The 14,031-nt window shown below is 40.0% G+C and overlaps 1 protein-coding gene across 1 annotated transcript in view; it reads right to left on the reverse strand.

Annotated features, from left to right (window-relative positions):
• Nucleotides 1-6,216: 6,216 nt before the first annotated feature.
• The window catches only part of LOC124720360 (zinc finger protein 492-like), a 63,753-nt gene continuing 55,938 nt past the window's right edge, over nucleotides 6,217-14,031 (reverse strand). The window contains exon 5 of the mRNA XM_047245691.1: nucleotides 6,217-8,635. Within this exon, the coding sequence (XP_047101647.1) occupies nucleotides 6,655-8,635 (1,981 nt within the window). The 3' untranslated portion in view covers nucleotides 6,217-6,654. The remainder of the gene's footprint in view (nucleotides 8,636-14,031) is intronic.

The following is a 14,031-nucleotide window of genomic DNA, read 5'->3' on the forward strand; positions in this document are numbered from 1 at the left end:
CATTAATACCTGCAATAATTCAAGGTTTCTTTGAAAAGTTTGTAGTGTTACATTGAGCAATTTTCTTTGGAAAACAATGTTCAAAAAGGGATATAAATTTATCAGGATATATGCTGCCTTTATCATTAGCATTTGGCTCATTATATACATCTTCCCAGTTTACATTTCCTAAGCTTTCTTTGAGGTGATCTATAGATACACTTTTACTTAATGGTTTCTGAAGTGTACACCTCTACATCTACATGACTACTCTGCAATTCACATTTAAGTGCTTGGCAGAGGGTTCATCGAACCACAATCATACTATCTCTCTACCATTCCACTCTCAAACAGTGTGCGGGAAAAACGAACACCTAAACCTTTCTGTTCGAGATCCAATTTCTCTTATTTTATTTTGATGATCATTCCTACCTATGTATGTTGGGCTCAACAAAATATTTTCGCATTCGGAAGAGAAAGTTGGTGACTGAAATATCGTAAATAGATATCGCCGCGACGAAAAACGTCTTTGCTTTAATGACTTCCATCCCAACTCGCGTATCATATCTGCCACACTCTCTCCCCTATTACGTGATAATACAAAACTAGCTGCCCTTTTTTGCACCCTTTCGATGTCCTCCGTCAATCCCACACCGCGCAGCAATATTCTAATAGAGGACAAACGAGTGTAGTGTAAGCTGTCTCATTAGTGGACTTGTTGCATCTTCTAAGTGTCCTGCCAATGAAACGCAACCTCGGGCTCGCCTTCCCCACAATATTATCTATGTGGTCTTTCCAACTTAAGTTGTTCGTGATTTTGACACCCAGGTACTTAGTTGAATTGACAGCCTTGAGAATTGTACTATTTATCGAGTAATCGAATTCCAACGGATTTCTTTTGGAACTCATGTTATGTTTTATAAGTTAATCAATTGTGCATCATGGTCAGATAAGATAATCCATTTACCACAGGGTAAGCATGTGTTTGTTCTATATCCTCTTGCTGTACAAATACATTATCTATTAGAGTACTACTGTCCTGAGCTATACGTGTAGGGAAAGTGATCAGTGCTTCTAAGTTATATGTTGTTAACTACACTTCTAGTTCAATTTTCCTATCAGAATCGCTTACAAAGTTAACACTGAAATCACCACAGATTAGTAACTTCTTTTTGTCCGACAGACAGCATAATGGGGAGTCAAACTTTTTTATGAATAGCTCCCAATCTCCTAGTGGAGACCTGTACACTGTTGCTAGTATCAACACAACATTATCTAACGGAAGTTCACATGCACAAACCTCAAAGTGCTGATCAACACAAAATTTGCTTACTTCAACAGTTCTGTATTTATACCCTTGTTTTATGAAAATGGCAACTCTTCCTTTATCCATACTAGATCTACAAGTGTAAGATGCTAAATTATACCCATTTATACTGACATTTTCCATCCCCAAAGTTACATGGTGCTCAGACAAAGTATATCAATCTCATTCTTATTTTTGAGATCATCTAAACACATTATCAGCTCATCTACTTTTTTTTATTCCTCTGATATTTTGGTGAAGTAAGTTGATACCACCCTTCACTTTATCCCTATTTGCTGTGCATGAAGTTTCTTCTCTTCTATTTTCCTTGGTTGTTGTCTGCCTGGAAATTGGCTTTAACCTAAAAAACCTGTCTGCCTGGTCCCAATAACCACAGGGATCGCCCCCTTGTGTGACTGTGGCCCCCCTTACAGTATCTGCTAATAGAGAAGCTAACTTATCTTCCCCCTTCCTAATAAGGTGCAGGCCATGTGTAGTGCAACCCCACCTACCAATAACATCAACTGGAACAACAGTCATGTGAGACTTTGCCGGTGCCTGGAGCATCCCATTCAGTTTAGTTTTAACACTCCATACACAGGGCTGATCATGGCACTGAAAGATCTCCAAAAACCCAACATTTGTGTGCCCAGTTTCTGCTCCTGTTTTATCCAGGTCACTCCTAATATTATTATCTTTGATTCATAGCCAGGCTGTTTACTGCTCCCCCAAATATAATTACCTGACCTTCCTTCTCAAAGTCCTTGCTCAGCTGACCTAAGTTTTCTGTCATCCCGCTAAGGCTAGCACTTGGTTTCACAAAACTTGTGACCTGGTACTCTGTCCCTAATTTCTCCTGAAGCTGTTGGCCCACACCCCTCCCATGACTGCTACCGATAAGCAGAATTTTTCTTTTCCTATTCTGGTTTGATCCCGACCTGTCTTTTTTCCTTTAAGCTAATATTCTGCTTCAACCTACATTCAACTAAATCTGAATAAGGCCCTTCCTTCACTACTTCAGATAGGATGCCAAACTGATTTGCTAAGTGAATTTTATAAATTTTATCAATTGTTACCCTTTTTCGCCCTTTGTTATCTACCTTTTCCTAGCGCCCAAGAGTCCTTTTCCTCCCTTAGCTTACATTATTCCAAATTCGCGATTTCTAATTAAGCCTAAGCGACTATTGGCCTTTACAAAATACTTCCTTTTCGATGTAATTACGTTTAGAAAAGCGAAACCTTCAGTAGATTGATTAGATAAGAAGTAAATGCACTAGTCTAAAATGTAATATTAACTAACTTTTATACTACAAACTGCAGAGATTATAGGAAAAGTAATGAATCATTAATATTATTGAGCAAGACCTCCTTTTGTATGGAAATAACCAGCCAGCCTTCGATGATGCACCCATTTGATGCAGTGTTACAGCTTTTCATGATCTGCGAGGCTAGACCTTCACAACTAGTAACAACATTTGCTGGCCCCAATGCTGTCATTCCGAACCACAATACTCCATCACTGCCCACTGGCATCACCATTGCACCAGCTTAGCCGCTGCCCAGCTGATGTATCTTGGCAGACCTCATACTGTCCCTGCTGACTCAGTACATGGTCGGCACACCTGTTGCCTTGGCACCACCACCACACCACCGTATCAGCGCATCATTCAGTTGGCTGCATATATTTCTACAATAGCCAAAATTATTTCTACAATAGCCAAAATTATTTCTACAATAGCCAAAATTATTTCTACAATAGCCAAAATTATTTCTACAATAGCCAAAATTGGCAATCCAAACTCTAAATTATTGTACTATTACTTGTCGCTTCTTAAATACTTTGGAGTTTTCTATTCCTGTCCACTTTTTTTACTGCATTTTGGAAATTATTTGTTTCCCCTATTAGAACGTTGCATCCCTTAGCAAGAACCACCGGTCCAAAGGAGCATTTTCTAACATTAAACTACTACTTTTGTAATTTTGAAATAATTAGCCGGCTGGTATGGAGGGGGAGTGAAGTCTGCATGGTAGATTTGATGGACTGAGTGGGGAACACTTTATGAAATACGTTTCACTGCAGAGCTGTGGTTAGGCAGCGGCTGGTTCTGTATCAGTTACCACTGTATATGCGTTGTTCACATTCATACCTTTCTGACGGTGAGGATGCTGATGGGGAGACACTTCCAAGAAGCATCGCTAGTGAGGGAAACCACCTAGACAACCATCCAGCAACCAATCAGACCGCTGTTAATGGTCACATGGGGCCATACAGCATAGCTGGGATCAATTAGGCTCACTATTGGCAACCAGCTTTCAGTCTGATCAGAGGTGTGCTTCTATCCCATTCTCCAGCACTATGACCTCAGTCTGTCAGTGGCCTTAGAAGTAAAGTTCTGATGTAAACACCAGTCAGTTGTTTTAAAGTACTCTATTTTCTTTAAACAATATGCTTGATTACCCTGTGCTCCTGGATCCACAACCTACAACTGACTTGTCCTTGCCAACTCTTATACAATAGTTTATTCTGTAGTTATTAGCTTAGGTTATTATTTTAATACGTGCAGTTACACTTTTAATTTATGGGTATGTACTGTGTTTATGTAGACTCAGTTCTTTGGGTGGTTTTCCACACAACCACTGAATGTGCTTATTTTCTGCTTACATCTCGTGTACCAGAGAAACACCATATGACCCATCCATAGCTGATGCCTATAGATATTCAGGCCATATTGTGTAGCTTTCTTAACATTTTACTACAAATTTTACAGTTTCTTAGAGATTCATAAATGTATAGTCATCACACTTTGTAGTACATTTTCAGATTCATCTGAATATAAGGCTATTGTCCAGAAACCCCGTTTTTCTTTCCTTTTATTGGAAAATAATATTTAATACAAATTTAATATTTAATACAAATGTATATGGATGTTTGCTATTATGAATAACCTATACAGCAGTTGTGGATATACTATCATGAGAAAGATGGGATACAATGTAATCACATCACTACAAAGTGTCACAGCTAAAGTGTAGCAACACAGAACAGTGACAATCAATTACAACTATCTCCCATTGTTACACATATAATGGAACATACTAAACCACTTTCAACAATAACAAATAGGTAGAAAATTAAAAACAATCGTTCTGAAATTAAAAATGAAGCGTAAGTACAGATTTCCAAAAACCTCATGTATATTTACACAAATTAAGAAAAATACCCACAATGGAAACATCTTTGAATATAACAAGAAATATTTGGTGCTCACGTTCTGAGCTCTCCAAAATGTTGTTCTTGTGTATACAAATAACTGGAATCAAATCATAACACATAATGTTTGTTTACCTATTTCATTTTTTTTGTAGAACTTACACAGTATTAAATCGTGAACAAATAATTAAGAGCTTTGGTGCATAACACTTATCTACATTATCTCTGAATCATGTGCAGAGCTTTGTGAAACAAAAATATTTCACAAAAAAATGCAGCTATTGTGCACTGGTGTAAATGGCAACCAAGCATGACGAATTTCTTAGATTACACAGTTTCGCATCTGACCCATTTACGTGAAGATGTACTGATGGGCAAAAATGTCATGAACACTGCCAATGAGGAGAATGAACGCCACATGTGTGCACATGATGCAGTAAGCAGACTACAAGTATATAAGCAGACTAGAGATTTACAAGGAATTGTTCTACCAGTTAGATGGGTTGCAAACATGTAAATCCAATGACATAAGTGACTTTAGCAAACGTGAAGTTACAATGGCATGGCAACTGGAAACTAACAGCTCAAAAGTGGTGAAGCTGGTGGGCTGGATCTATGATACTGTTGTGAACATCTGTGGATATGGCTGAAAGGTGATAAATCCATAACCTTATGAAATGATGTAATACATATACACTTCAACACCAATCATGGAAGTCAGATGCTACCCTGCTCTGTAAAGCTGGACATGAGGCAATATGTGGCTTATCTAATGAGGGATAACAATGCTAGAGCAGCCATACACGTTTTTGAACAGACAATTCAATGTACATGTACATTGTTGAACATGGGGCTCTACAATATATATGGTCACTGTATGTTTCCATATCGATCCACCAAAATGTTCAATTGCGACTGCAGTGGGCAAGGGATCACTGAGGCTGGAATGAAGGTCATTGCAAATGTCAACTATGAGGATAGGTGACATTTCCTGTTACACCAGGTCAGTTGTACATCCAGATATGCTATATAGGTGAATGGCACCAGATGGAGGGCGCATTATGCTATGGGGCAGTCACTTTGGCTCCTTTGGGACATTTGGTAGTAATAGAAGGCATCATGATAGTTGCAGACTATGTGACCTTTATTGCAACTGCATTCCTGGTGAGCTCTCCCATGCTGAAGGCATCTTTCACAGCAGGATAATTGTCCATGTCACACGTGCAGAATGACTCCACATTGGTCTGAGTAGCATGGTAACTAACACCGATGTCTGGACCACACCATTTAGCTGATCTAAACGTGTGGATTACAACTGGTGCAACATAAACCCAGATACATGTAAATGATGTGTCAAGTACTGTGTTCCAAAGGTGGACAAACATGCTATTAAGCAGGTTGCTATATTTGTTGTTACGCGTACTTATGCAGGATTAGTACTAACAGAACATAAATGTACACACTATTAATGACACAGCAAATCTCTTGAGAAAACATGTCCGAGTAAAACAATTATTATAATTGTGTTTCTCCAGTTTTGAGGTTACCGTTCTGAATGAATCAAGTGCCATGAATATATTTTTACTGTCACTGTTTCCAAAATACAGAGATACAAGTACTACATGATGACTTTGTTTGGAATAATAAACAGCAAGTCATAACATTTCCTTGGCCTTATACTGAATATTGCATAGTACTTACGATTACTGACAAATGTAAGGATTTATCACAATTCACAATCTTCTTGTCTCAAGATCGATGGGAAAAAGCAGCAGTGCTAATGACAAAAACACATTTGATTCATGTTTCTGGAGTATTTAAGATTACCATTTCTTGACATGTAAAGCGGCAGATACGGATTTATATATTGTCACATTATTGCACATTTTTTCACAATCCTACCACATTTTAATTTTATTTCACAGGCAATACAATTTACTGTCACCCTGCCACATCCATTGTTTTATAGGCCTTGAGAGCACCAACCAGGAAAATCTATTTGTCGTAATTTCTTTTTGATGTGAAGTAGTGCATGTGTCTTGAGAGTTCCCACCTGAATGAAACTTTTGTCACATCACATTTGTGAGGTCTCCTCCTAATGTGTTCTAAAGTACGTGTCTTGAGATCACCTGATCTAGCAAATGATTTGCCACAAATCTTAATTGTGCGGTTTCTTTAAAGTGTGAATTAATATGTGACTCTCGAGATGACCTGACTGGGCAAAAGACTTCCCACAAATCTCACATTTGTAAGGTTTCTTTCCACTGTGGATTATTGTGTGTGTCTTGAGAGAACCTGATGTGGCAAACGATTTGCCACAAATATCGCATTTGTGGGGTTTATTTCCAGTGTGAATTAATGAGTGTGTATTGAGATCACCTGAGCTAGAAAAACATTTCCCACAAATATCGCATTCATGGGGATTATTTCCAGAGTGAATTAATGCATGTTGCTTGAGAACGCCTGACCTAGCAAAAGATTTCCCACAAATCTCACATTTGTGAGGTTTCTTTCCAGTGTGAATTAATCCATGTTGCTTCAGATGAGGTGACTGGGCAAACGATTTGTCGCAAATCTCACACTTGTGAGGTTTCTTTCCAGTGTGAATTAATACATGTGTCTTGAGATTTCCTGACAAAGCAAAAGATTTCCCACAAATCTCACATTTGTGGGGTTTCTTTCCAGTGTGAATTAATATATGTTTCTTGAGATCACCTGACCTAGCAAAAGATTTCACACAAATCTCACATTTGTGAGGTTTCTTTCCAGTGTGAATGAATGTGTGTATCTTGAGATCATCTGACCTAGCAAAAGATTTCTCACAAATCTCACATTTGTGAGGTTTCTTACCAGTGTGAAGTAAAACATGTCTCTTGAGAACACCTGACCCAGCAAAAGATTTCCCACAAATATCACATTTGAGAAGTTTCTTTCCAGTGTGAATTAATGTATGTCTCTTGAGATGGTGCCCCCTAGCAAAAGATTTCCCACAAATTTTACATTTGTGAGGTTTCTTTCCAGTGTGAATTAATACATGTTTCTTGAGATCACCTGACCTAGCAAAAGATTTCCCACAAATCTCACATGTATGAGGTTTAATTCCAGTGTGAATTAATGTGTGTATCTTGAGATTGCTTGACAAGGCAAAACATTTCCCACAAATCTCACATGTATGAGGTTTAATTCCAGCGTGAATTAATGTGTGTATCTTGAGATTGCTTGACAAGGCAAAACATTTCCCACAAATCTCACACTTGTGAGGTAACTTTCCAGTGTGAAGTAATACGTGTTTCTTGAGACTGCCTGAGATCGTGAAAGATTTCCCACAAATCTCACATTTGTGCGGTTTCTTTCCGGTGTGAATTAATATGTGAGCCTTTAGATTACCTGACCGGGCAAACCATTTGTCACAAATTTCACATTTGTGAAGTCTTTTCCCGGTATGAATGGAACAATGTCTCTTGAGATCACCTGACCTAGCAAACAATTTGCCACAAATACCACATCTGTCAGTTCTGTTTGCAGTAAGTAGATCAGCCTGGGCACTTACATTAACAGCTATAGACGAAGTTCCATAATTACTTTTTTTCTCTCTATCATTTGTCATGTGTGTGTTACACATGTCGTTAGAGGGCTTCTTTGACACTTTCCAAGTTTCCTTACATGAAGACTGCTCACTGTGCTGTGTGACAGAAACTTCTGGCTCGCTATCCAACAAGGTACTGCTTTGACGCTCATCACTATGGCCATATCTTTCATGACCATCAGCAGTTAAAAATTGACAATTCTCACTCATTCTCATATGCTTTTTCAAGCCAACATTACTGTCAAATACCTCACCACACCACTTACAAACATACAAAGGTGGTTGCGTACCACCAATGTGCGTAAACACATGCATTATGAGTCTGTATTTGGAAGGAAAGCTTTGTAGGCAGAAATTACAGCTATATACATGAAATTCCTTTTCCCTTGTACTGCAGTCATATTGGGTGGCAACTGAGCATTCCTTATCAATAGTCACATCTTCTGTATTGGTACTGAACCCATGTGTTGACTTCTCCATGTCTATCACCAGTCTATGGTGACAAGTTTCCTCACATGATACGCTGCCGCTCCCACCAGTAGTCTGAGTAAATCTGAAGAGTGAGGAGGATAATGTTAAATAAAATATACAACAAAGAAACAATATTTGAGTGATCATAAATTCAGTACTATAGGCCACAAATCATAAAAGTGAATAAGAAATTACATATTCAGTAACTGTTACTGATGTAAAATTACAATATTCCAGCAGAAGCTAAAGACCGATGAGGTAAAAATGGTTTAAAACGAAAATAACCAGATGGAATTCAATAATGATTAATCTGAGTCACAGCCTACTTGATCTGAAATTTTTAGATGAGAATTAAAATACTTCACTTTCACGTGTTACAATCTTTCTAAAATACAGTGCTAATAGTTAGTAATCTACACCAGTTAATTAAAGGTATCAAAAATGTATCAGTTACAAGTTTTAATTCAAAATTCCTAAGTTCAAGGTATTTCAGATTTGTTTAAGAGAAATAATTTTTAAATATTACTCTTCCATTATCTTAGCTCTGTAAGTGCATTCTCTTTGTTTTGTCAACACTTTCACCATTAGAAACGATAGATTTATTTCACCTAGTTAACATTTTTTTTTTTGTTTGATTCCCAATAGGTCAACAACTAGTGCAAGCATCAATATTTTGATTAAGTATCTAGAATGGATGTTGAGCAGCTGGATAATGACGGTTCATGAACAAGAATCAATGTCACATCAATCAAGGGAAAAATTTGCATACTGATGAATCAATGTGAATGACACACTTGCAGTTAATCTAAAACTGTTTTTGGCACTGCAACTTATATGAAGCCTTCCACAAATGGAAATACTGTCTGAACAGATGGAAATGGTTGCAAATTTTCCAGTTCACTTGGAGTGAGCCTTTTTGAAAATTTTTACATATTAAATTTTTACATCTTCCCAACATCTTGTCACCTAGCATTGCAGAGAACTGTTGACTGAACGATACATATAAATGGCCACATCATCACCCATCAAACAATGAAGGCTAACACTACATATTGAGAGGCGGTGATAACAGCTGATGCATGAGCTACACCTGTAGTATCTGGGTTTCGTTATTATACCTGCAGTTAAACCGTTTCCCACAGAACAGAAACGTGTGATGCATTTCAGGTCCCCGGTATGTACATCGTGTTGGACATGAAAGATTAAAAAATACTGAGGGCCTGCATGCTTCAGTGGTTTCCTTGTATTCTGATTGTGACATCTGAATTTTTTTTCAATGTGTTTGATGTATAGTTTTGTTTGGTATGGTATCTGACAAAATTCGAGTGTTTTTAACTACTAACTGCGATCACACGTTTTTTTTTCAAAGTAACTGGTATTATAATGAAGTGACAGATTCCAGAACTTAACAACCGTAGATGACAAGGGGTTATTTTTAAGAAATACAGTGCGAAATTGTGATTTAGTGAGTTTCAGTGCACGATGTGCCAGCCTCACGGCAAACAGCTGATGAAGGCCAGCCAGCATGTTATGCAGGTGACACAGTTTTGCAATGAGCGTCAGTATGTGTGTACGTACGCGGCAGCCATCAGAATGCAGCATTAGCAGAATTACGCAGGTGCGGGCCGCGTGTGGCGAAGTTGCATTAGCCAACTCATCAAGAACCCTCTAATGAACACGCCGCTGTGTAACCAGCCGATTCAGCAGTGGTCTACACTATTTAAGGACATCAGAGGTGGGCGTCGGCATTCGGTTCGACCGATTGGGCGTTTGGTTGCTGTTAAGACGTTATCAGTGATGCTGTCCATGTCCCTGTCCCTGAGGACCGGCCGCCGGGGGGCGTTGCCTGCTGCTGCACCGTCGACTCCCGGCGTCATCACGAGCCACCGCGTCTGCGAACTGGGCCGTGCCTCGTGCTGCTAATCTCCTGCCCGCACAACTGCTGACCAAGCACAGTGTCGCATTCCCCGGACTGCAAGCATCAGCACGTCTCCACCACAACACAAGCAGTGGGGCTGAGCTACCGGAAAATGTATTGGAAGAACCAAAATAAAGAGGAAGATTGTTAAAAACAGCCACCTTCTTCTACCCAGCCACGCCCTACAACCCTGACCATGTCACCCGCTCCAGTCATCCTATAACAAGTGGTGTCAGTCAGGCAACCTGCGTATCACACACTCCTGTTACGATTGGTGACAGTAGTGGTCTTCTCCCTGTATTTGCACGAAATTGTGGTTGGTAATCGACGAGGGTATGTGGCATTTGAGAAGGGCAACAATGGATCAGCAACTCCTGCAACATGACAAGTGCCAATTTTTCGTTTGGTGGTTTGTCTGAACCTGTAGCATAGTCCGTCTTCACTTATTGTTCTTCTTTCTGGGCTTACTGTAGTCTTGATTCGATAGCTGGTAGTGATGGAGCAGTCTGTGTCAGCCGAGGTGGCTATTCAGCAGCTAACTGAGTGAGTGTCGGAATTAGAGATAGAGCTTGCTTGGTCTAAAGAGGCGAGCAAAGAATGGTTTCCTGTTAATGCAGTAATTCTTGACACTAACGCTGCATCTTTGGTCACTCCTTTCTCAGGAAAAGCTGGGGAGGATGTTATGATTTTTTTTTGAACCATAGCACGGCCGCTAAACTGGGGTGCAAAAACGCTTTTGCATGTGGCTAAGTTGAAAGTAACTGGGGATGCCAGAGTGTACGTTACATGCCATGAAGCATTAAGGGATACTTGGACATTTGAAGTATTCAAAAAAGGGTTGCTGGAAAGATATCAGAGGAAAAATACGTCTAAATATTATCGGGAACAATTGAATAGAATGTATCAAAGGAATGGGGACTCCATAGAAGCTTTTGTAGATCGAATTCGAAAAATTAATGTTAATACCTATGAGCTAACGGATTCTGATAGGGTTAATGAAGCCATTCTCCAGGAAGCTGAGCAGAGGTCACTAGACGTATTTTTGCAGGGAATACAACCCGAAACCTTCCACAAGATTAGGATGGAATTCCCTAAGACTTTCAAAGAGGCAGTCGGAATCGCTGTGGCGTTAGAGGAAGTTGAAGCAGTAACAAAGACGCAGGACAGGAAAGCAGTGTTTAATGCAGAAATAAAATGTTTTGGATGTGACCGGATGGGACACATTAGACGCGTTAGACGCGTTTGCAAGGAAGTGCAGTGCAGGAAATGCAGACGTTGGGGTCGTATGGAGCGTAATTGCAATGGGTCCTGGCAGAAACATGATAGGAAACCGCAAGGTGGGCCTCACCCCCCTCAGTTAAATGGGGCATGGGGCGGTGTGTCCACTGTGCAACACCCCCGGTAAGAATTAATGCTAGTGCAGAATCAGTGGCTGACTTTTTTCTGACCGGCTTGGTGAGGGGCAGACCATGCAAATTTTTATTGGATACCGGGTCTCAGGTATCTGTGGCGAGTAGAAATGTACTCGGTACAGTAGAATTAAAACCACCACGCTGGGCGTTAAGTGGCGTGGGTGGGGGACAGGTGAAGTCACTCGGATCAGCGGTGTTAAAATTCCAAGCGGAAATGAGGAACTTCCAGGTGAAGGTAGAAGTTCTTCCACCTGTTGGCAGCAGCCACGATGTCTTACTCTTATTGGATTTCCTGGTTGCGCATCATGCAAAAGTTAACCTGGAACGGCGTACAGTAGAACTGGATGGAATACAATTTTGCCTAGGTTCTGAAGCCAAAAAACCATTACTGTCAAAGGAAACGCCCAGACGTCGGGTGGGCCACCTAAACTACGTACAAGGTCTCTTAGGGTTAATTCGCGGGATACTATACCGAATGGTACAGGGAAAATAATCTGGGCAGATGTTGGAGCTAGCGTGCCGGTAAATTCGTTGTGTGTCGTTGAACCTTTGAGATTGAGCCACTGGATAAAATGAAGTGTTTCACACGCCGTAGCATGACCTCTGAAGGCAAAAGGTTGCGACTGTCAGTATTGATAATTTTGGCCTTGAAGAGGTGCAGTTAGCATGGGGTACTGTAACAGCGAATCTGAAGATAATAGGGGAAGTTGAACTGGATAAGGATTTCACAGCAGATTACACAATGCCGGGATAGTGTCAGCTGGTCCGCACTGAGGGATAAAGTAGCACATTTAGAAGGGCAAAACAGAGAAGTCATGGAGAACCTTTCGACAGAATATAAAGAGTTATTTAATTCTCATGGTCCACTGCCCGTCATTCAGCATTACATCTCCACTGGGAATGAAGCACCTGTGTAAACGTCCGTATAGTGTTCCAAAAAGTTTACAGCCTGTCACAGAAGACTTTATTAATCAATAGCTTAGGGATGGGATAATAGAAACCAGTAGTAGTCCCTGGTCTGCTTCTGTCGTAATAGTCGGTACAAAAATCACCTGATGGGGGGCAAGGCATATCATTGTGGTTATAGTTTCCTGAGTCAAAAGACTGTATCGGATGCATACCCAATGCCTAACATCACTGAAACTCTGGATAATTTGGGTCAGTGTCGGTACTTCATGACCTTGGATCTTCGAAGCGGGTACCACCAGTTGGTGGTCTCCCCGAAAGACCGACCGAAAACAGCTTTTTCAACACCTACAGGTAATTTTCGTTGTCGGTGATTGCCTTTCGGACTCAAAAATGCTCCGGCAACCTTCCAATGGTTACTACATAGCGTGTGACGAGGGCTGAAACCTAATCAGTGTATGGTATATTTGGACGACATAACTGTTTTCTCAAAGGACGTGCAAGAACATGTGCGCTGTTTGCGCGAAGTTTTCGATCGTCTGAAAGCAGTGCAGTTAACTCTTCATATGGAAAAATGTCATTTTTTGTTGCACGAAGTCCGTTATTTAGGTCATATTATAGGACAGGAGGCCGTCCGCACGGACCCAAAACTTGTAGAGGTGGTAATGAATTTTCCGACACCTACAAAAGTAAAGGAGTTGCAGTCTTATTTAGGTCTCGCTAATTTTTACGGGAGGTATATTCCAAAATTTTCGGAAATTGCAAGGCCCCTCACGCAGTTGTTGAAGAAAGGAGCAAAATTTCGCTGGTCAGCAGCATGCGGAGAGGCTTTTCAAAAGTTAAAAAAGATGTTACCATCTAGTCCGGTTTTGGCTTTTTCAGACTTTAGTAAAAAAGTTTATATTATCTTGTGACTAGCAATTTTGCTTTGGGTATAGTATTACCTCAGGAAATAGATGGGTAGGAGCACCCGATAGCATATGCTTCCAGACATTTAAACAATGCAGAAAAAAAATTACTCAACAACTGAGAAGGAGTTATTGGCATTAATTTTCGGAATAACCTATTTCCGGTGTTATTTGTATGGACGACGTTTCACGGTGATTACTGGCCATGCAGCACACATGGTTTCATACATATGAAAGTGAAGTAACTGAACATTAAGAAGGAACAAAAAAAATCCAAGTAATATGCAAGTAAGGTTTCAAAGAAATATTTTCGTATGTTTCTCAAAGTACTACA

This window comes from Schistocerca piceifrons, chromosome 11 (assembly GCF_021461385.2).
Source record: "Schistocerca piceifrons isolate TAMUIC-IGC-003096 chromosome 11, iqSchPice1.1, whole genome shotgun sequence".
In the NCBI taxonomy this organism is placed as follows: domain Eukaryota; kingdom Metazoa; phylum Arthropoda; class Insecta; order Orthoptera; family Acrididae; genus Schistocerca; species Schistocerca piceifrons.